The sequence below is a fragment of the Protopterus annectens genome, chromosome 16.part0, assembly GCF_019279795.1.
Source record: "Protopterus annectens isolate FY-2018-M chromosome 16.part0, PAN1.0, whole genome shotgun sequence".
Classification (NCBI taxonomy): Eukaryota; Metazoa; Chordata; order Ceratodontiformes; family Protopteridae; genus Protopterus; species Protopterus annectens.
This window is the reverse complement of record NC_056750.1, coordinates 677,820,799-677,844,553: the sequence shown is the minus strand read 5'-3', so window position 1 is coordinate 677,844,553 and position 23,755 is coordinate 677,820,799. Positions and strand designations below refer to the sequence as shown.

At 37.9% G+C, this 23,755-nt stretch overlaps 1 protein-coding gene across 1 annotated transcript in view; it reads right to left on the bottom strand.

Moving 5' to 3' along the window:
* Positions 1-23,755, bottom strand: part of CACNA1B (calcium voltage-gated channel subunit alpha1 B) — a 3,578,581-nt gene that overhangs the window by 1,579,436 nt on the left and 1,975,390 nt on the right. The window contains exons 10-11 of the mRNA XM_044058770.1: positions 20,335-20,391; positions 13,508-13,600 (exon numbers count right to left, since the gene is read on the bottom strand). Coding sequence (XP_043914705.1) covers positions 13,508-13,600; positions 20,335-20,391 — 150 coding nt within the window. The remainder of the gene's footprint in view (positions 1-13,507; positions 13,601-20,334; positions 20,392-23,755) is intronic.

Here is a 23,755-nt window from a genome sequence, read left to right as displayed (position 1 = left end):
GCACTACTGTATAAGCCCACCCAAAGGCGGGCAGAGTGAGTCATCTCATGCTTAACAGTCTACATTTCTGATTGTACAGAAGACATCTAATTGAGGGCAGTATGGAAATGCCTGTCCTTTGCCGCTGTGAATTCCAACATGCATCTTACACACCCATAAATTACCACTACTAAAACAGTACTTCTTAAAACAGTTTTTCTTTGGCATAATATACTTCACATTTAGATGGGGAAACAAAAAATAATTACAGTGACAATTATACTATATATATTTTTTCATATGAAAGTATATATATATATATATATATATATATATATATATATATATATATATATATATATATATATATAAATACATTAACTCTGTGTAAGAAAAGATCAAGAAAAGCATGCTCTGCTTGTGTCTGGGACAGATCTAAACAAAAGGTATTTTAACTTTCTTTTTCATAGGATTTAGCCTCATTTCTTGAACCTAGTAAGTATTAATCTTATTACATAAGCTGTCCCTTAGTAGCACTGTGTTACCTTTAATCTCCTTGTCTGGTGAAGAACAAGCCTAATTTTTCCCTTGTAGAAAATGGGCCATTTGTGCTGCATCCTTCTCATGCACATACAAATTATACAGAACTAGAGGCTGTCCTTGTTCTATATGGGTACTGTAATCCCTGAGTGTCCTTTGAAAATGGACCATGAGCTCAGGGGAACCACCTGGTGAATAACGTTGAAATAACAAAAAACAAATGCTCAAGCACACACACACACACACACACACACACACACACACACACACACACACACACACACAAGCACAATGAAGACATCACTTTTCATTCGGTCTCTCGCTAAATTCTGTTTAGTATGTAATAGCCACTGCAGGAACAGAGGATTTCCACATCTACTGCATAGAGAAATACAGTCACAAATAAAAAGCAGCAATGCACATAACAAAAAGTACATACTATGTAGATAGTGTCCAACAGTTTTATCAAAGCATTACAGTTCACTTCTTCACTGTAATACAGTTGACAGCAAACAACATAAGAGGACAGTGGCAATAAAAAACATTGACCTGGGTACTCTTGACAATTACGCTGCCATTCTGTCCTATCCACAGGGCCACATGTGGACTCTTCACAGAGTACTTGGCTCTAGCAACCCTATCTTCCCAAAATATACAAGGACATACCAGAAACTAAGAGAAATAATTGCCAACTAGCAAGAGGACACTTCAAGTCAAACTTTATAGATTATTCCTTCATGGAGAGAGTGGTAGGGCTGTAGAATGAATTGCCAGATGCTGTGTTATAGTGAAGGTCATCAGAAGGGATGTAATTATTGCACTTCTTTAAATGTGATGTATTTATATATGTTACCAGCATTTCCAAAAGTACTGATAAATATAGTATCTAAATGAATCAGACCACTGCTTTTCCCTCACCCAAACCCAAATATAACTAGTCTGAAGACTGCACAACCTCAAGAGAAATTTAAACACAATTAGTAAATAAGTGCATCCTTATACCACAGAGTTGTAATAATAAAGTGGTGGGAATGGTGCAGTAAAAACTTTTAAACAAAAGTTTAGTTTTCTGGTTTCCATCACAGTTTTCTACAGATACTTGCTTTCTTTAAATACTAAAGTTATCACCAACTGTAATTTTTTTGGTAGTGAAATCAAGAGCCCACTGCTGCTGAGTGTAAACCATCTGAGATTAAATTTAGCCCTTCACAACAGAGATTTTGGTTCATTTCCCCAAAAAAGGTGGCTAGAGCTCTCCAGGTAAAAAGAACAGCTTCCTTAACTAGAGTTTGGTATTCTGAGGTCTTCTCAGAATGTTAACATCGAAAGAGAATATTGTATTGGAAACTACATCATCATCATCTACAAATGGCATTATTACCAGGACTTCATTTTTTTTCTAAATCTTCTTGCAACTTAGAACCTTCTCAAATAGGTTCAAAGGTAGGTTATTAGGCTATTGGCCCTAGGGCCTATATAAGCCTAGCCAAAAAGGTACCCTGGCTTTTGCCACCCAAGAAAATTATTTTCCTGTGCCACTGTCGAGCAGAGCCGCACAGGTGATCCCTGGGGAAATTTCCTATTTCCAATCCAATCAAGATTTTTCTTGAAGAGTGCTAATGAAGAGCTTTGCTTGACATAGATGGGTAGTTTATTCCAGAGTATGGGAAGTCTCTGGGACAGGAATCTATCCCTCCAGCATGTTCTGTTTATTGTGGTGACAAGGTTTAGGTCCCTACAGTGTGTAGCTCGGATGGACTGGGATTTCTTTAAGTGGAGCATGTGCAACAGCTCTGGGTTTGACATAGCTTTGTATGTTAGGCAGTGATCGCCTCTGAGTAGGCGATATGCGACGGAGTAAAGCTGGAGTTTTTTGAGACGGTTTGCATAGGGCATCTGTTTGAGGCCAGTAATCCTCTTTGTGAGGTATTTCTGTGGCTTCTCCAGTTGTTGTAGATGTCTTGTGAGGTACATACCAAAAGGGGCACTGTACTCTATAATGGGTCTAATGAGTGATGAGCAGAGGGGAACAATTACCTCTTTTTTTCTGGATGAGAAACCTTTTGTGATGAGGTGTGCCACGTAGAAAGATTTCCTGACCACTGTGGCGATGTGATTATCAAAGGAGAGACTACTGTCCACCTGTGTCCAAAGTCTCTTATCACACTTTCGGTGTTAAGTAGACTACCACCTATGTGGTAGTTCATGGATACAGAGTTTTTACCAAAGGGGATGACACTGCACTTTTTGGCATTGAGCTTCAGGCCATGGCTTTGACACTAGGCATCTGTCTCAGTGAAGCCCTTTTGTAGGATGTCCACATTGTTAAGAGTTTTGATTATGGCTTCTAGTTTGCAATCATCTGCAAACGTCATTAGCCAAAGACCTTCTGTGTTAGCCTGTACTTCAGAGAAGTACATTCCAAACTGGAGAGGACTCAGGACTGAACCCTGTGGTACTCCACTTGTCACTGGTCTGAAGATGGATTTGGAGTCTGCTACTTTCACATGAGCCAGTTGACAACCCATCTTGTGACATAGGGATTTATACCTAGTTTATAGTGAGTTTATCTATAATTCCAGAGTGGGGGATGGTGTCGAAAGCCTTGGCGAGATCTAGATTTATTTATTTTATTTATTTAACATTTGTTGACCGGGAATGTCCGACTAGGTTCCACAGAGCCTGTTTTCAGCGGAGGCCCGGGGAGAAACACTCCAGATGCATGTCTTTGGAATGTGGGAGGAAACCGGAGTACCCGGAGGAAACCCACGCGAACACAGGGAGAACATGCAAACTCCATACAGAAGGCACCCCAGCCGAGAATCGAACCGGAGAACCTCTTGCTGTGAGGCGACAATGTTAACTGCTGCACCACTGTGCCGCCCAAGATAGATAGGCTGTGTGAACCACCTTATCCTCATCTATGTCTTTGGTGACTGCTTCAAAGAAGTCTATTGGGTTTAGGAGACATGATCTGCCTTTTACAAACTCGAACTGGGTGGGGACCAGTGTTTGGAGCTTACCAATGTCTTTGTTTATGAGCCTTGCAGACCAGGCTCGTCAGGCTAATGGGGCAGTAGTTCCCAGGGTCCATCATGGCTCCCCCTCTGTGAAGTGGGATAACCATTGCACTGCACCATTCAGTGGGCACAAAGCCTGAGGTGAGGCTATGACTGAACATGGTACTTAGGTGGGGTGCCAGTTCATTCTGTAGTTCATGTAGAATGCAGCCTGGGATATTGTCAGGTCCCATGGATGCTGTGTTCTTGGCTTTGGAGAGTGTATTTTTTACCTTTGCAGGGAACATTGCATTCTTCCGTTATAGAGATGGGCCCTCTAAGAGGTGAGGGGGGGTAAAGTTAGCACTGAACCTATCTGCCAGGATGCTGGCAATTTCAGTTGGTTCTGTATATTTAGTGCCATTGTGCTGAAACTCAGAGCAGATGGGAGTGTTGCCATTGAAATTCTTAACATAGCTATAGAATGCTTTGTGGTTGTCTTTAGAGTCAGTGGCAATTTTGTTTTCATAACTGGCTTTGGGGGATTTTATGAGGGATCTCAGCTTCTTACTGAGGCTGACCAGGGGAGCTCCTCTAGTCATGGTATTTTACTCTTTTTTGCAACAGTTTCTTTCTTCGGTTGCAGAGTTTGTTTATGGCAGAGGACCACCAGATTGGCTTCTTTTGTTTGGAGGACAGCATCTTGGTTCTGTTAGGGATAGCACGATCCATGCACTTGTGTAAGTGCTTATAAAGTGCATTTGTGTAGGATTCAGCAGTCGTACCTCTATTGTCCGTCTGCATGGGTGTCATGAAGTTTGCCACTTCTGTCTTAAGAAGTGTAAAGTTGGCTTTGGAGAAGTTTTTTACAGTGGTTTCCCTAATGAGGGGGGGTGGGGGCAGGATATGGATGTCTAAGGTGATTAGCTTGTGGTAGGATATGACTAACGAGGAACTGACCTCTGATGTGGAACACCAGTCACCCATGTTGGTAACGACCAGGCCTAGGATATTGCTGCCCCTGGTGGGGGTGTGAATAAACTGATCCAAGGCGTTGGAATTTATGAATTCCAGAAAACTTTGAGCAAAAGAGTTGGTACATGAGTAGTTTTCCCAGTTAATGGTGGGGTAGTTGAAATCACCCATTATTAGGGTGTTGGGTTGTACCCTAATATTTTCTGGTGCATCAAGAAATGAGGAGTGGGAATCCTGGGGCATGGTGGGGGGTCTGTAGCAAGCTACAATTTGGATTGCGGTCTTGCCCAGAGTTAGTTGCACTTGGATAATCTCAGATGCATTATGCTGTGCAACTAGCCTGGAGGTGTGGATATCCTTAATGAATATGGACATGCCTCCGCCTTTAGCGCTTCGGTCTGCGTCAGGTGGCCAAAAGGTGTGGTATGAATTATAGCCTGGTAATGCAGGAGTGCTCTCTGGATCTTTGAATCAGGTCTCTGTCACTGCACAGATGTCGATGTTCTCCATTTTAAGGAGTGCCTCGAGTGAGTGCATTTTGAGGTTTAAATGGCTTTGTTTCTATATCTATGCAGTGACCTCTCGGTAATGACTGTCAAGAATTACTTCCTATTCCCTCCCACACACACTCACACACACACACTATAAAAAAGGGCCTTGACAGAGCTGATGACATGTATAAGGACAGAGTCTCAGAGAATGGAAACAGAGGGGCAGGTAGGAAACTGAGTAAAGGAGGAGGATGTAGATTTGTCATTCATGAGGCCAGAGCTCGCTGTCCCCTTCATACATATCCTAGATGCTAACATAATATACTGGGCTGCTTTGTCTAACTCTGCAGAAACTATTCCATCTTGGAGTCTAAATGAGTACCAGAGACCTGTGAAGTGTTAACAGTATACCCTTACACAAGGGGTTGTCTCCAAAAGAGCAAGGGAATAACAAGCCTGACAGACAATTAAAAAGTGAGAAGTGTTGTAAAGGCATGGCTGTAGATGGACACATCTTGTGTAGAGACTGAACGGCTCCAAAGTTTCAGGTGAAGGGTTGCCAGCTTTGGTGCTGGGACAGTTCTCTTCAGTAGTGATGCTAGGGCTGGAAAATATAATTAATCTACTTGCTGTTAAAAACACCATTAGAGCAGTGGTCACTTTTAGAAGGGAATAATTGATAGCCAGAAAGAACTGGTATAACTTTGCAGGCCAAGCAGACATATGCCAGTCAGCATTCAATGTATAAGAGCACAAGGTTATGTATTTTGGTGGAAAGAATCCATGGGAATTATACACTCTAATGGAAATGCCTATTGCAATAGCAAGAGGTACAAAAGAAAGGCTCCAGATCTGTTATCAGTTCACAGTTAAACCATGTGGTACAGTAGTGAATGACCATTCAGATTATGGGGAGTACTACCAAAGGAATTATCTAAAGACATACTGACGCGAACTGTATAGCAAAGTAAGTTTATAAGTGGAATACTGTTTCCAGTTCTGGAGGTTTTATCAGGACAGGATGGTAAAAAAACGCAAGCTAAAACTAGCCAAGCTACAGTTTTCACCATGTGATACCTTAACCCTCCTGTAATAGAGGCCCGTGGGATATAGGTAAAAGACCCATTAAGGACATAGAGTGTTTCAGTTATATGGCTTCTGAAGGTCCATCACTTTTGTCATTTTTTTTGTTTCAAGTCTTTATCTGCTGGGATTAAAAACCCTGCATTTCTGAAGTATAGCCAAACAGCCCACTTATGCTGTGCTGACGGGGTCATAAGAAGACTGAAACATACATTTCCACAGCTAGTGGGGTTTGGCTTTACTGGCCTGAATGAATCCATAAAGACTTAGAAAGGAAAAAAATGAAAAAGTCATGGACATTCAAAAGCAATATAACTGAAACACGATGTCCTTAAGGGGTGATTCGCATACATCTTAGGGGGCTCTGTTAGAGCATGGTTAAGATATCACACAGTGAAAAGTCTAGCTTAGCTAGGTTTTTCTTGTAGGTTTTAATTTTGCTAACTGGTTTTCTGGGTGACCTTCTTACTCTTTGGTTAGGACAGGATGGTAAGGGAGGTCCATTAAATACTAAGGCATATAATATATGCATATTCAAAACATGAGAGATGGGAATGACAGACTTATACAATAAAATATGAGATAAAGAAATGTGATATAATATGGTAGACTGCAATGTGATGTTTGCAATATGTTATATAATATAATATGGATGCATCGTGCTGCTTCCAGATAGTTGTCTTGGGCAAAGATGAGACTTGGGATAGCTCGGTTGAATGACCGTGATTTTTTCTGCCCTTGAAAACAGTTATTTCATCAGAGTCTTTCTTTGTCTAGAAAGGTGTGAAAGATGAATATATATTGCCTCCCCAATAATTTGTATATTCTGACAACTGAAGATTTTAGAGCTTCATTTTACCTGCTGATAAGATAAATGGGCCAGGAATGCATATTTATTTTTCTCAGAATGGAGTTTATCATTGGTTCTCCTGTTGTCTACTGGGCCTCAAGTAATGTACTTTTAGTATCTCTGTCTACCCAGTACTAGAAATAATGCAGAACCTTGCCATGAAATAGTTGCTACATTTTGATAGACCTATTATTTGATTTGTTAACTTGTAAAAAAAAAAAAAAAAAAAAAAAAAAAAAAAAAAAAGTTTCACAGGACATGCTTTGTTAGCAATGTGCATCATGAAATTAAGTCAAATGGGGTATGGGAACACCCTAAAGTAAAAATCAACCCAGAAACTGCTATAAATGTTATATTTTAAGTAAATGAACCAAACAATATTAACTCACACAGTTGGTTTTGATAGTAAATAATTGATATTTATATGGATTGATAAAGATTGCTGCTGGGCCAAACCTTGAATATTTAATCCAGTCAGTGTTCAGTGAATATTAAAATAACTCATTCATTACAGTTTTGAAAAATACACAGTCATGACTCCTTAAAGAATTCTAGCCTCATTAGATAACAGTGAAGTGCCTCAGAAAGGTAGTGCATTTGCCTTTTCTGTGCTCATGGTGATCAGATATAACCCTTTCCCCTTATAAAGCTGAAAGGCTCCAATATGTGCAGAATGAAAATTGCAAGGACATGTCACTACCAAACATACTCAGTCTCACAAAAAACACACATGCAAAGACTTGTAGTGCTAAATAACATACACAGGTGCACGCATACATACTTGCACGCACAGAAACACACAGGTACTCGTACATCCATATACTCACATATATGCACAGGGGTGTAACCATCAAAATGTCATGGCTGAACGGATAACTGAAAGTAAGTTTGCACAGGTTTGTATGTGCAAAAAAACTTGCCAAATGCACAACAGTGAATGGTATTATGCGTTTGCTGTTGTGAATTCGGCATACTGACTGGAGATCGCACTATAGTGGGGATCAAGAAATGAACCCTTTTTCCCTCACTGTAGAGCGATCTCGGAGTTTATATACAAAAGTAGCAGAGGGTGGGGGGGCACATCCCCCACATGGAGGGTACAGGGGGCTTACCCCCCTGCAAAATGTGTGTTGTATGACACCGGTTGTGGTGGTATGCTCGAAAAATATCGACAATTCAGTTTCGAATTCTCAACATTTTTTTTCATTCATTCTTTTTGTCGGTCACTATCATAAGTTTCAACAATGTTTTTCGAGTATGTAAGTACTCGTAAAAAACATGCTCAAAATTATGATAGTAAACCATGCACAGGTGCACACGCATACCAATTCTGGGGACTAATGAATAATATTTTTTGGGCAAGAAGACAATGACATTTTTAAGGATGTGCTTTAAACTACTTTTACCATAAAATAGTTTATGTTTGCAGAACTCCGGAGGTGTTACTGCTCCATTTTTTTTTTATTCAGAGCCTGGAAGATACACAAATGTTCCAGTGGATAGCTACTGCTACTTATATGTTGCTGCAATTAGTAAATCAAGTTTTTATGTCCATATTTTCAGAAAGCAAGACAATCACACTTAAAGCAAAATCATGACTGCAGGTGGTCCAATGCAACAAATGTAGGGGGGCATCACTTAAGCTCTCAGCTCTGATATCAGCGCAAAACTCCATTCTGAGAAAAAGAATACATAAATATGCAAGTCTTTTCTGAATAATGCTGTGTTTTAGACTGTCCAGTACAGGAAGAGGAGATGCACAAGAACTGATTTCTCTGGTGTAGTGATTGTTTAAATTTGGGAGGAGTCACTGAAGATACCAAGGAAACCTGGTTTTACAATTCACTTGCCTTGTCCTTTTCTTATTATTTTAAGTAGTTTTCATATATATGTCTCACTCTTTGCTAGATGAATCCATCATCATAAATGAAACCTAAATACAGGTTCAATGAACCCAAAGGCATGCATTCAAAATTGAAAAAATAGTTTACTAAACCATATTATTGTGAGGCCTGTCATTTCTGTTTATTTGGCTGCTAACTGCATATCAACTTATTTTAGAGGAGAAAATAACTCTAACATTTATTTAATTTTCAGCAATTCTGCATCATTGAAGTAGATGGTAAAGCCCTGACTACAGCCTGAAAACCTAGGTTTAATTAGCAGCTTGGGCATTTGACATCACAGGCAGAGTGGGTAGGTGTACCCATTCTGGTAGGTAGGGTGAGGCTATCACTCAGGATGCATTCATATTCGTGTGGTGAGTTTCATTACTGGAAACCAGGGAAACAGCTGCATACATGCACACAAACACGCACGCACACACGCACACACGCACGCACGCACACACACACACACACACACACACACACACACACACACACACACACACACACACACACACACACACAGCCTTGAGTAGGCAGAGCATCCTAGTGACAGTAGCCCCTTCTGGAATTGAGAGATGGAACAATACTGATGGCCCACTGCATGACTCATCTACAGTGTGTCACAAGTCAGTATTAACGGGCTGGGAGGATGGGGATAATAGAACCATTATTAGAAGCAGTAGGGTGTTGCCCCAGGTGCCTTGTTCTCCTTACGAACCCCAGAGCATGAGTAAAAGTTAGTCCTGGTCAGGTCTGGTAAACACAGAGGATGAGGAAAGGCACTGGGATGATGTGATAAAGTCAGCTGTAGGTAGACAAAAATGCACAAAAAATATTCAGTTTTCAGTAGTAGTAAAAAATGGACAATTGCCATTTCCAGGGTAGCCCTCGAGGTGGAGCTTGGTTAAGTGATTGTGCAGCCATAAAATATACAAGTGGATATGAGTGACTGAAACACATGACTGTACAATCCCAAAACCAGATTTGCTTCTCTGGGTTCTAGTGGTGGCCAGTTTTGTAGCATGCCTTTTCTATGCTGCTGAAACCAACAGGGTATGGGCTGAAACATTATTGGCAGGAGGATGTTAAAGTATACTTTTTTGACACTGCAAACAAAAAGATCTGCAGTAAATTTTAATCTGAACCTTTTCATGGCTAACGTAACTCAGTGACAGAAGTCTTAATTAATTGCCTGAGTTTGTGGTCCTCATACAGCTTGAACACATTTATTTATTTATTACAGTTTGGTGACTGGGGATGTCCACTGGGCTGAGAAGAGACCATTTTTAGTGGAGGCCCGGGGAGAAAAGCTCCACAAAAATAGAAATAATAGTACAATATATCTTTTACAATACAGAAGACTTGGTAAACAGTGTATTAAACATATTCATTGAACATAGTAAGGACATGTTGAATATGGTTAAATTTAGAGTAGGCTATATGTTATTGAACTAGTCATTACACATAAAAGAACCATTTGCTCAAAATAGACAGTGTACATCAAGCGTCAAACAACTAGTTCTAGAGCATAGTAAGTTAGGAAAGGCTTGAGAATGCGATAGAGATAAGTGTACAATAAGTGGAAGAGGTAGATATATCACAGGAAGTGGAATCTGGTGTATGAAGAGTATAAGTGCTCCCATTTGGAGTACAGATGAGAGAATAGGTGAGATTTGACTTTATTATGGCTGGAGAGATTGTGTAGGAGTGTGGGGGGGGGGGGGTTCCATTGTTTAGATATGGTGCAGGGTAGAAGTAGTTGGCCAGGAGGGTGTGTGGGTTTGTACACCTGAAGGAAATTTTGGTTCTCAGATCTAAGGGAGTGGTTTGGAATGTAGAGTTTTACTTTCATACATGTTTCGTAAGAGAAACTTGATTTAATTCTATAAACAGCAGTCACTGTTTACCAGATTTCAGGTCCTATAATACTTTCAGAACTGCTGGGAATTTGGGGGGCATTAACAACATTTGCCAGTGACCCATTTATCTTTAAAGAGATTATCTGCCACTCACAAACAGAACTCTGTGAACTTCAAGTTACCCTAAACAAGCATTATCATTTCAAAGGTTGCTTTAGGTCACTTCCATGTCCTCAGATGACCATTTAATATCTCTAAATGTGGTTACTGAACAACCTAGAAATAAAAATACCTTATCAATAGATGATGTTAGTTATCCAAAATTCCTAGAATTAGTAAATGTTAGCTCCATTATGCAAACAGTTAACCAACCCACTACAATCAAACTTTCTTCATCTCATCCTTACTAACGCCACATCTACTTCCAGTGTTCCTATCGTACCCTTATCTCTAAGGAAATTCTGTAAGAACATGGTAATCCTTTACTGCAGGAGATCTAAACCCACCAGATCCTCTCAGAATTCAAGAGTTTTAAAAAGATAAAACAATTAAAAGTATATGCTGGTCTCTCAAAATTTAGCTGCATAGAATACTTGCAGATTTAATGTCAAGAAAAGAATGATGCTAGTACCCATCCGTGTCAGTCTCATTTAACTGCTATGGAGCTAACAATTCATGTTAAATCTTATCAAACCAGACATAGGATCTGCTTAAGTAATATTTCTACCACCTGCCAGACTTCATTTAGGGCAGACACTAACAATGGGGTCACACTTGTTTCACTTGGAAGTGGACATTTTCAAGGATGATAACATTGGCATATGGAAAAACACTCTATGTTTTAGTTTGGGTATGTCTTTAGATTGCTGACTGCAGCCAAGGTGAATACAGCACACTAAGCAAAGCAGAGCCCATGGCAGAATAACAGTCTGGGCATTTCACATTTCTGAGTCTCCAATATGTCAATAAGAGTTATTTTAGCTTTTTTCCTCTTCCTAAATAGACATTAATCCAAAGATATAAGGGAGACAATGGGTTAGTCGGTGACAACCCTGCAGGTAGTATTACATAATCAGAGAGCTCCTGGTGTTAACACCATGCCATACATACATGCATAAATACAATTAGCCAGATAACTGGATACCTAAAGTATAATCAACATTAGTGCCCTTAAAGTAGGCCAAACAGCCTGGAAAAGGCCTCAATCTGGGCCTTAAGTGCAGAAAAACTAATACATAGCATATCAATAAATACCACAGTAATTGCTAACACAGCATTACATGAACAGAAGGCAAAATAAGTACTTGAAGTTAGTAAATATGACATTAAAAGCATAACTCAGATTTATGCAAATACATTTTATATAGTTATTTCCACAGAAGGACATTACAGGAGAGATAGACATGCATTCAAATGAAGAATTAAAGTGGTGCTACAGAATTCATTTAAATTCAGAGATCCATTTTTGAAGACATTCCATGCTTCTTAATTTTCTAGTTTACATTAGTGTTAGAGCCAGACTTTTTGTTGTAGAGGCTTAAGTTTCCAAGACAGTTACAGCACCTGCGAGCAGTCTTTAGAAATTAACATAAAATATATATTTTTGTTTTTAGTAATTCAAGAAGGAAAATGTAAGTTTGGTGGGCCACCTCAATATCTTAGTTTGATGTACTGGCTGGGAAGCCAACTATTGTCTAAAATTTTCTGTATAGTTTCAAGTAACTTATTGGAAGGGAGTCTATATTATAAAATCGAAAAGTCTTTACCATGAACGTTTACATGAGCGAAAATGCTGGTAATCGAAGTTGCTATTGTGGGGGGCTGTCCCCCGCACACCCCCCGCTAAATATATATTCTAACTCCGAGGTTGGACTACAGTGAGGAAAGGGCAAATATCCCACTCCTCACTGTAACACGACCCCACAATCACAGTTTCGATTCCCGGCATTTTCGCTCATGTGAGCGTTCGTGCTAAAGTCTTTTCATGCATCTAATATAGACCCATTGGAAGGTATATCCTTTGGAAGGCCTTGGAAACTTAAATTCATTTGGGCATTATATCAAGGCCCACAATGTTGGTATAAAGTTGTGCAACAGATACTTCTGTTTCATTTCAGATGCATCAGCTTATGACCTGAAACATTAAAGTATTTTTAAGGCTTTGTTTATTTTCTCCAAGAGTGGTTAGTCTTTCTCTCTCAAGTTTTGTGTGTGTGTGTGTGTGTGTGTGTGTGTGTGTGTGTGTGTGTGTGGTACTGTAGAAGTAGAGGAAAGATATTGGAGCCAGCTGATACATAAGTTAGTTTAATAGTTGAAGTTTTCTTTTTCTAAACAATGCTGTGCAGAATTGATCATCATAATGTTGACTGGAGAATCCTGAACAGGATCATTTTTTTTCATTTTTTTTTCTCGGACTTTGCAGAGGTATAACAATTATAGTACCCTAAAAGAAAAACTCTACATTAGACCGTAGCTGCAATTTATCTATGTTATTAGATGAAAACAGATGGAACTAACTGTGCAACTTCGTTGCAAAGTGAAAAGCAGAGATTACTGAATCTTCTGGAAGGTTGTAGAGTATGTAGAAATTTTCAAGCTTTTGCATGGACAGTATTCTCAGCTAAGCAGCCATCTTGGAATTTTAAAAGTACAACAGTGTAAACTTGCTTTAAGTGAATAAGTAAAAAGATGTACAGAATAAATAATAAACAGATGCACTCTCATTCCCACATCTTACAATTTAATTTATTACTGTAGTAATTAACATGACTGCATAGGAGACAGTGCATATAATGTGAAATGCTATTAAATCAAGACTGTGATATAACTGTCTAGCACTTACCAACAGAAGAAATATCTGTGAAATGCTCTTCTGCTTCTTCTGCATGAATTAGTTCATTCCTGCTCTTCTTTATTGTAGCAGCTCTTTTCAAAACTGATGAAAGAAAATACATTTTTACAGCTTGCACTTGATTAGCACTGATACCCAGTTTACAATGTATTGCAGAGTGATATACTAGGGAAAAATAAAATGGCCTGTGAGGTTTGTCACTTGTTCTACCCATTTGTGAATCTGGACAAAAAGGAGGAAGTACTGAAAGTTTTCTAATATGCAGCCAGTAATCAAGGTGTGCCTAAGCCAGACTTCAAACACAATACTCCTTGGTTCCCAATCAAATCACTTCTGGGTATGAGGTATCAGTTTTGTATACAATTGTACTGTCTAATGATGCTAATATATATCAACTGTAGATGGCTTGTTTGTTTCCCTGAAGCACACAGACTTTTCTGAACAGTACTCCCTATAAGCACTTTTCCCCTTAAGTCTGTAATCCTCCTTCCAGGATTGCCAAGAGCATCAGAGGTATGGTGAGTGCTTAGAAACTCATGTGTATCTGTTAATGTCTGCTTTCACATAATACAGTTTTGGGTGACATGATGTTTGGGAGTTGTATCTTAACAAATTTACATTAATGGCAACAAAGTGTCTCCAGAAAGCACAGCCCACCCACATATACACATGCAAAAAGTAGGAAAAATTATGTGCATTTGATCAGTAACATTTTGCAAAATGAAACAAAATTGCAACGTGTGTTGACTTGCACAGCACTAATATTCTACCTCCAGAAATTCAAACAAAATAAAGCAACTAAATAGAGGATGTAGTCACAGATAAATTTTTGTTCACTGTACTCAATAAGCTATAGACAGCAGAGGCATAATGCAAATCCCAGTATGCATTTTCTGCTCCTCACTGAATCACATATGCATGTAACTCCAGTTTTGGGCACATTGTGGGTGCTGCAAAGAGCACTTCTTGCCAACATCAGAGTGAAACAACACTAATTTCATGAATACTTTGACATAGGAATGGGGTCCATTTCTGTCATGGTATTAGAAACCCAAAAGACTTGGAGAAGTTTAAAAAAAAAAAGTGAGAAACCAGCAATCTCAGTGCTTTATCTCAGCATGTTCACATAGCCATCTAACTTCTACCCAAAGTATGGACATTATAAGTGCACGCAGCAGTCATTATAGGACATTGCCATTACAATATACAGGATGCATTTATTACTTCTGGCCTGTTTGTAGCATTTTTTGTTACAGCCTTCTTAACATTTGACTCCTACCTTTCTTCCTCAATTCAGAGTTTCTTATAATAATAATATTTCCAGCACTTTCATCTCAGAAAACTTCTAGTTTCCTTTTTAACTTTAGGTTCTGTTAAATATGTGTAGGTCTTTAAATATTTAACACTTTTAGTTTTCCTCAAACTCATATGAGGTCTGCACTTTGCAATGCACTGATGTGTTTCTCATAAAATAAGAAAACTACTTATATTGTTGGTGAATTTCACCTGTAGATCAGTGTATGTGAACAGAAACAGAAAGTTCATTTTGCTTGCTTACACTTCCATCTATGATTGTTGAATTCTGTTGGCAGAGTGTAATGTAAGTGAAGGGGAACAGAGTGTAGAATCCTTTCAGTTACACTTTTCATCCTCAAGGACCCTGCCTAATAGCAGCTCTACTTACACTCAATTGGCCTATTCATTCCTCTACTAAATGAGCTAGGCATTCCCGGGCTGGGTGAGTTGCCCTATAGCTCAAATAGTCCTGCCTGGGAATCCCAGTTGGTCCACCATTTTCTGGCAAGTATTAAATGGTAAGGAAGATGCTAGCTTGCTGAAACTGGAAGATAACCTATCCTCTACTTCTTGAATCAACCCTCCTACTCTGGGAAGCTCCTCCAAGCTCTAAGTATCACATTCTTTTAAGGGAAAGCATGCCTCCACACAACAGTTAACCCCAGCTACATAATGGAAATGTACTTCTGATAGAGCAGTTCAGCAGGCTAAAAAGTCCATTTGGTGAACACCTAGTCCTCCCCATAGAGCTAGAACAATCCCCCTTCCATCAGAACCAGTGAGTTTGCAGTGGCCACTCACTCATTCCCATCTTCTCTATCCAGCTTCTACAAGCACCTGAACAACTAACTGATTTCAGTTCACCCATACCATAACCAGGGCTTTAGTTCCCTATTTTATGCAGATGGCTGTATCAGTTACATTGAGAATGCAACAGAGAATTTGTCTTTTTCATCACTGTATATAATTCTAGAGCTAATGTATTTATATAATGTTTGGGCTAGGGGGTACATCCCTCAACAATGGGGTGCAGGGGGCCATTCCCCACTGCAAAAACATTTTTGTCTTTTCATAGTTAATATCAAAAGCCAATGGCTTGCATCCAATATATTGAATTATTGAATATAAACATTAGTTTATACTGATTATCCAATATAGAACCTATATCATGCAGTCTGTTTTCTTGTACACTGCCGCAGAGTCTGAAAGTTAAGTTTTCTGGTTTCCTGCAAAGTTGAAAGTAAAGCCTAAAAGTAGGTAGCACAGTATCTGATGTCACATCCATTTATATTTTTGAATACTTAATATTACATTGTGTCAGAAGTCAGCTGGAAATTAGGCAGGACAAACTGTTCCACCTTTTATTTGACAAGTGTGGCTATAACCTCAAAGCTACACACAAAAATTTACTTTATTCCAGAGAGTAATCAGAATTTCAGAGAAGTTTGAAAAGGTGTACATTCCATATTTCTGCATGTTGCAGTTGAAGAAGCCCTAAAAGATTACATTACTTCTGTGGTTTGACAGAAAGACAGAGTATTGTACTGATGAGACGGCAGATTCAAAGTCATTGTATGTTAAGAAAAAAATCTAACACATATCTGCCCTATGTTCTTCACAACAGCAAAGTGTCCAATGAATTATATGGGTCCCTAAGTTACCAACTTAAAGAATCAAACCCAAGACTGAGTGCGATGGGTTATATTATTCATTACTAAGACAGTGAATCAACTGCACATCTGTGATTACAAGTTACAATTCTGCTGTTACTTAGGGATGGCTATAGATAATGATCACTATATTTACAAAGATGAAGAGGAAGTGATTTACCATGAGAAGGTCAAACCAGACTCCATCGAATGATGGAATTACCAACCCACTTTCGCTAAAATAACAATGTCGAATTCCAACATTTTCTAAATACGACTTGCTGTAAATCTCGAAATGGACTTTAACATGGGTCGAGATGGGTGTGAGATTCGTACTTCGACAATGTTGGGTTCAACATTGTTGCCGTTCGGCCTCCGGACTTCGATTGAAATGGGTTTGACTGAACCCAATTCGAACTTCTAATGCCAAACCAGAGGAAGTATGATTGTATTTTGCACATGGACCTACTAGATATACAGTTGGAGTTACTGTTTTCCAAAAAAAAGGCCAGGTACTTTCAATAAATCCATGAAAAGAGAGGTGCAATTAAGGATGACCTCAACAAGGAGATTCCTGTGTATCATGTGTCATTACCTGAAATCACTGCAGATGAACAAAACCACCGACCCCTTAACATGCACCAAACTGGGGCCAAAAATCAATGACAGTGTTCCCGCCTTTAATTCATACAGATCTGTTCATACCTTCTTTCACTGCTATTAAAATACATTACATTTGGAAATGGTAGGTTCACAAAGGTTTTAGACACATCACTCAAGAAGTTAGCATGTGTTGGTTATAGATGATCTTTTAGATGTGTCTTGTAGTTAGGACAGAGTGGGGAGCAATACGAGAAGTGGTAGGAGAGGAAGATAATTAGATAAGAGCGACGGCAGACAGGAAAAGCAGGGGAAAGAAGAAAACAAATAAAGGATAATGTCAGCCTGGTGTAAAACAAATACAGAGCTAGTAGTGGGTGAGGAATTTCTTTAAGGATTGTTTGCATATGTGACTGCAAGGCATTCCTCTAATATCAAAGGACATGAGGGTGCAGGCTTTGGCCACTGAGTAGGCATATAGGGTGGGACCTACAGATTTATTTGGTTGATAGAATTTAAGGAATTGTTTTTCAGGTGAATGAAGAAAGGAGTTTGGGGCACCTCTCTCTAAAAAGGGGCATTTGTGTTCAGTGGGTCTACCTGGATAACAAATGTTTTAAATGTCGAGCACACCTTCCACAAATGTAGAATCTGACTCTATAGATATAGTATATATATATATATATATATATATATATATATATATATATATATATATATATATATATATATATATTTACATTTTTGCAGGGGGCAAGCTCTTCCTGCACACCCCAGACCCTTTGTAAATTATATATACCAACTCAGATATTTCACTACAGTCAGGAAAAGGGTATATTTCCTGATCCAAGCTATACCACGATCTCCATTCAAAAGCTTCAGGTTTCCTAAAACTTGATCATATGGTCTAGATCATATGAAATTCAAGTTTCTTAAAACTCAGTCAACTGATAGGGATCTATACACACACACACACACACACACACACACACACACACACACACATTTATTTATATATTTCCATATAGTAACTTAATGATGAATTATATCTATGTCACTGCATAGTATAATATGCATGAAACAAAAATATACGCTACATCAGAAAAGAAGAGGAAGAAAATAACCAAACATGAAAGCAAGACAGCCAAGCTACTTAAAAGGATTAAAAAAAAAGTAGAGGGAGTGTAACCTTAAGGCAGAATGATTCAGTCCTAAAGCTGCCATATTTTAAAGAGATGCATTCTTAATGTTGAGGCTGTTGCTTTTTAAAGTTTATGCCATGGATTCAACAGAAAATATTAAATGCACAACATAAGCCTGTTTGGCAAGTCCACCAAGTGTGAAGTAGTGCTAGAGAAAAGTGAGGAGTTCCTAAAACAATTCAGGAGGCCAGACCAATCCAATGTTTGCATCTTCCTTGTACTAATGTGTGTGTTATTTTATCCATTTGAATGTGCTGTGAATGTCATTTATGTCACCAAAATAGTTAAATTGTGAGTAGTGCTTTGCGTCATTGAGGGAATACCGTTATTTAACCAAACAATAAATAAAACTAAGTGTGATCAAAATACGATGAAGTCCCGACAATAAAATTTAGACAATGTTGCAGTTAAATCTAGAAAAGTAACAGCCAGGATGAGAAGAATGCAGAAGTATGTGGCCAGAACAGTTCCTTCAGTTTAGGAGAATAATATTACTTGTACACTATGTAAACTTCACATGTGGTTGATTTTGAGTGATGTGTGCAGTTTAATACCATAAAATTGTGATTACAGAAGATATGTGAATGCAGTGGATTGGGGGTGGCTGGAGAAAAGAATTTATTGAATGACCTCAGACAAAAAGCGATCTCAAAGTTTGCTTCACAATACCCATTTAGAAGATTCAAATGAAAGACAAGTGTGTAGTCAGTAGCTTGGCAAAAGAAAACCAATGCATGCAGAAACAATTCTGGAAACACATAAAAGACTGGCTGATATTCCACTGTGGATAGACAGGATATGGTGAAGCCTGAGGTGGAGACATACAGGTTTACAAGCATTCCACAAACCTTTTGACACAGCAAAGAAAACACAGAAAAAGTATCCTAACCTATTAGTAGTTAGGACCTATGACTAGGAATCCTAAAGCTGTAACATAAACCACCACAGATTTGGACTCCTACCAAGCTGATTAATAATACAGTACATCATTATACAACTATTATATGATGAGCATTTCTGAATACCTTTGCTGCTAAGTTGGAAGATGTAGAAACATGCATCAAATAAATTTAAATGAGTATATTAGTCATTACTTAAACATAGCTGAAACAGAATTATTGCCGTTCCTCTCTTACCAAAAACAGCCGCTAACTTGGAACAGCTGAATAAAGTTGTTGGTAGTTTTTTTTTGTTAATTAAAAATAAATGATGACTTCAAATTCTAAAATTAATTTATAGTACTTATCTAAGTATGAATACAGTTAGCCAACAGGCCTAATCCAAAAACAAGAACAGCTACACTCCTTGATTTAATAATTAAGATTTTCCTTCATGGTTAAAAAATTTTTTCCACAATGTGATCATTTTACTACTTTAACAATTTTGTTTTTTAAAGTCACAGTTTCTGATATAATTGTCAGAATAAGAGTCATATTAGAGTCTGAAGAAAGCCTGTTAAATGCCGAATTTACTAACGTTTGATGGACATTTCTGTTTTAGTAGTAGTACCCTACTAAAACTTTAACTAGAATTATGTCAGTACTTTATTTCATTTTCAATAAAATATACCCTGCTAGTGTAAAAACAGATACGGATAAAGTTTGCATTTGGCTAACTACAGAAACACAAAGATATTAATGGATAAAGCCTAATACAGTTAGAAAAAGATGGAGACCTTCTCAACCATGACATTTTTCTATTCTCTACCCATTTATATAAGCAAATGTTACAAAAGTTAATTTGGAGATTCATTAAGAATATAAGTGTGAGTCAAAGATTTTAATTTCTGAACACTTTCAGGATCAAAACTAACACAGTTTACTTATATTGTTAGCATTAGAATTAATACATTGTCACACAGCATGAACAACATGCATGCAAATTCTTCACAACCTTCTGACCATAGCTCTCCACCTTCAATCTCCAAAGTGAGGAACACTACCCCCCATAATGTGGAGAGCTTACTTACAACTTCAACTTACTCTGCACAGTCCTTGGCTGTATATGAGTCACAAGGCATTAAAATAATATTATTGCATTACTGCAACAAACAAAATTACAAGCTACTCACCATCTAAAGGTGATTTCTCTTCTGCATTCTTGTCTTCTTCTGCCAGCATAACCTCCTCTGCAACAAAAGACAGGCAAGTTTATAGAATGTTGTAAGATCATTGAACAGCATAGATCACACAAATAACGGTCTTATTTCCAATGCTCTTTCTCTCAGAACTATAAGAAGAACCCATTTAAAGTACTTAAGGCACAGTGGAGAAGGAGCAGATTTGGAAGCAAAGCTGTTAAATTGGGTACTCAATGTTTTATCATGCCCAGTTTCCTGAGGAGCAATGTTGAACCATATTAATGAAATATCATCGTTAATTTAATCTGGGAATATCTTATTTCTTGCACATAATAGACAACTGAAGTATAATATCATAAGTAGGATACATCCCTTTTATTTTTACACTGAACATATTTTTGCTTATTATTTTCTAAGCAACTTTGGATTCTCTGTGTATCATGCATTATTATAATGAAACAAATTACAAGACAGGAAGGAATTGTACATGATTGTGTTGGAACTTACTCCAACAGGTGTACAATGCATACATGCTATAAAGCATAAAGAAGAGTCAAATATCTGCATATTAAAGAATGTGCCATCCATTTGCCAGTATTCATTAGAACTCAGAACGACAACTTTCATAGTTTGAATGATCTCACTGGAACAGAAATGCAAAAATATAACTGTACATTCACTATAAGGGTTAATATGTATAATTTGACTCATGAATGGCAGAAAAATACTGCTATGATCAAATGCATATAATCTGACCACATAAATAACATGGATTATTGAGTTGGGAGGGTGGCCTAATGGTTAAGGTGTTTGACTTGCAAACACAAGTTACACGGTTTGAATCTCACAGGGGATAATTAGCTAGGCTTAAAATGGCTCACCCGGGCCGTAAGCCTAATACTAACCTATGGATATGGTTTGGGGTGTTAGATACAACTAAAAAGACAAACCAATTGCTTTAGTTATTTTTAGATATTTTATCTCTTATTTATATATTGCAACTTTTCGCCAGTGCTATATAAATGCTCTTCATATTTATATTCAAACTGTTGCATTTCTACTTCAGTGAAGATTGTATTGCTACCTCACTTCAAATATGTTTGATAATTCATATTCTAAAAGAAAATATAGACATGAATAAACACTGACTGACAAGTTGTTTGTATGTGCATAATTTGACTACAGAACTTCAGACTGAGAATCTTTATATGAAAAATTCAAAAGCAGCTCTACAGAATGATAGGTCTTAATGTTGACAGAGATACTATAAAACAGTGGTGAAAGGCAACTATAACAAACTACTAATGCATATATGAATAGATGATGTTATAAACTGACACCCTGCAAATTATTTCAGCTATATGATTTTGAGATTTTACATAAATTGATAACACCTTACATTTTTAATTTGTGACCTATTCCATAAAGCAAACCTTTTATGTAAAACACTATTGTGGGACTTACTGATAAGTATATGAACAACGGTGGAAAATTAAAACAAAATACCCTACAGTTTATCCATGAATGAATTATAAAGGTTAGTTATTCTACAATGTAGTATTATAGTGCCAGGTCTGTAGTGCACAGTGTTAGTTAATACATCACATGTAAGTATGGAAAGCCACAAAAACTGCAAATACACAATGCTTCTTCATTTTGTAATTTCAAATGCGGAGCTACACCCTATGACATAATATACATCTTACATTAGTTGTACTCCTGCAAGTAATACTGCATTACATACTATCCATGTCTCAGAGATAACAATTGCTGGCTGGAGCTGCATGGGAACTTGCATGCTGCATATGTAATTAAAGGATACTTCCTTGAAAAATAAGTTTAAAATGCTCATTTTGCAAGGAAGGTTATGCCTATCTTCAGTCTAATGTGAAGACTTTGCCCTCACTACTCCCTCAAATTTAAGCTACTGTGCCAAAGGTACATGGTATTTGAGAAAAAGGGGATACTTGAATTAGTGGAAATCAACATATTACCTTTATTGTGAAGATACGGTTACCTCAGCTACAGAAGAAGGCCTCCTCAATGGAAGGCTTTGGATCTGCTGGAATACAACATTCCGTTAGATCACCTATCTGAAACTTGAATTATCCTAGGTACATCTCCTGGGTTTAAAAATTATCTTTCCAATCAGTACTTCTCTGTTCAGTTTCTGAACATCCTCTCTGCTTCCACCCCTCTCCTTAAAGGAGTCACTCACAGCTCCATTCTGGCTCCCCCATTTTTTTTTTCATTTTCATTAATAAAGAACTACTTGACCACTCTTTCTCATACATTATGCTGATGACTTGGTCTTATTTCAGTCAAACCTGCCACCATTGGCCATACAACAAGATGACTTCCTTTCTCTTATCAAATGGCTTAGTAACAAAAAGCTAATGCTGAATATTTCCAAAACTAAAACAATGCTGTTTGTTACCTCATTTATGCGGCAGAAAAAAATAAATAACTTCTTATCCATGACCATCTTGACAACCACACTGATCAAAGCATGTCCTTCAAACACCTTGGTACATAGCTTGATCCCTCAATTCTTTATTTATGACAAATATCAATGAATAATTCCATCCTATTTTGGTCTATAAAATTTCCCCCTTTCTCTCCAGACTAACCAGGAATGTCAGACAAAGGCATTCTACTAGTGCAGCTTGAATATGGACATCCACTGGTTGCAGAAACATCCAAGAAAAACTCCTAAACCATCCAAACTATAAGCAACTCCATCTGCCATTTTATTAACCTTTCCCCTAGAAATGAGCATTAGTGTATTATGCCTAATAACACTAATGACCTCCAACCTACTAAGATTATGCCTTAGTTTCAATCTAAGAAGTCTTAACCACTTGGTCTACTTCTTCAATGTCCCAGAACCAGATGTCATTGCGGTGATGATATGGGCAGGTGCCAGCACAGCCAGCTGGAGTTTTCTGAAGAATATGTTCCTTGAACATCAAGCTGATTTATACAAGATTTAGATTTTCAAAGCTCTCTGTTTGTACACACTTTCAGAGATAATTTTTCATTCAATTTAGGTGCTGTATCAGCATTAAATCATAGTCGCCACCACAGTTTCCTCATCTCAATTAATTCTTCCTATGGCCCTCCACTTGGATTTTTTGCAACCTTTTTGAGTACCGCAAAAACAAACTTGAAGAACATTAATATGATTAAACATGTTACTCCCCGTGTCCTTATATCAAGCACATGCTTGTATATTCATTTCTTAAGTTTCAATTTGTTTTACCTATATAAAAAGCTGAACATTTAGGACATAATGCAGTATATCACCCCTCTAACTGACAAGTTATAATGACCCTTACTTGTGACTTTTATAAATTTATACACATTTATAATCATCATCTTTCGGCTGTTCCCATTAGGGGTCGCCACAGCA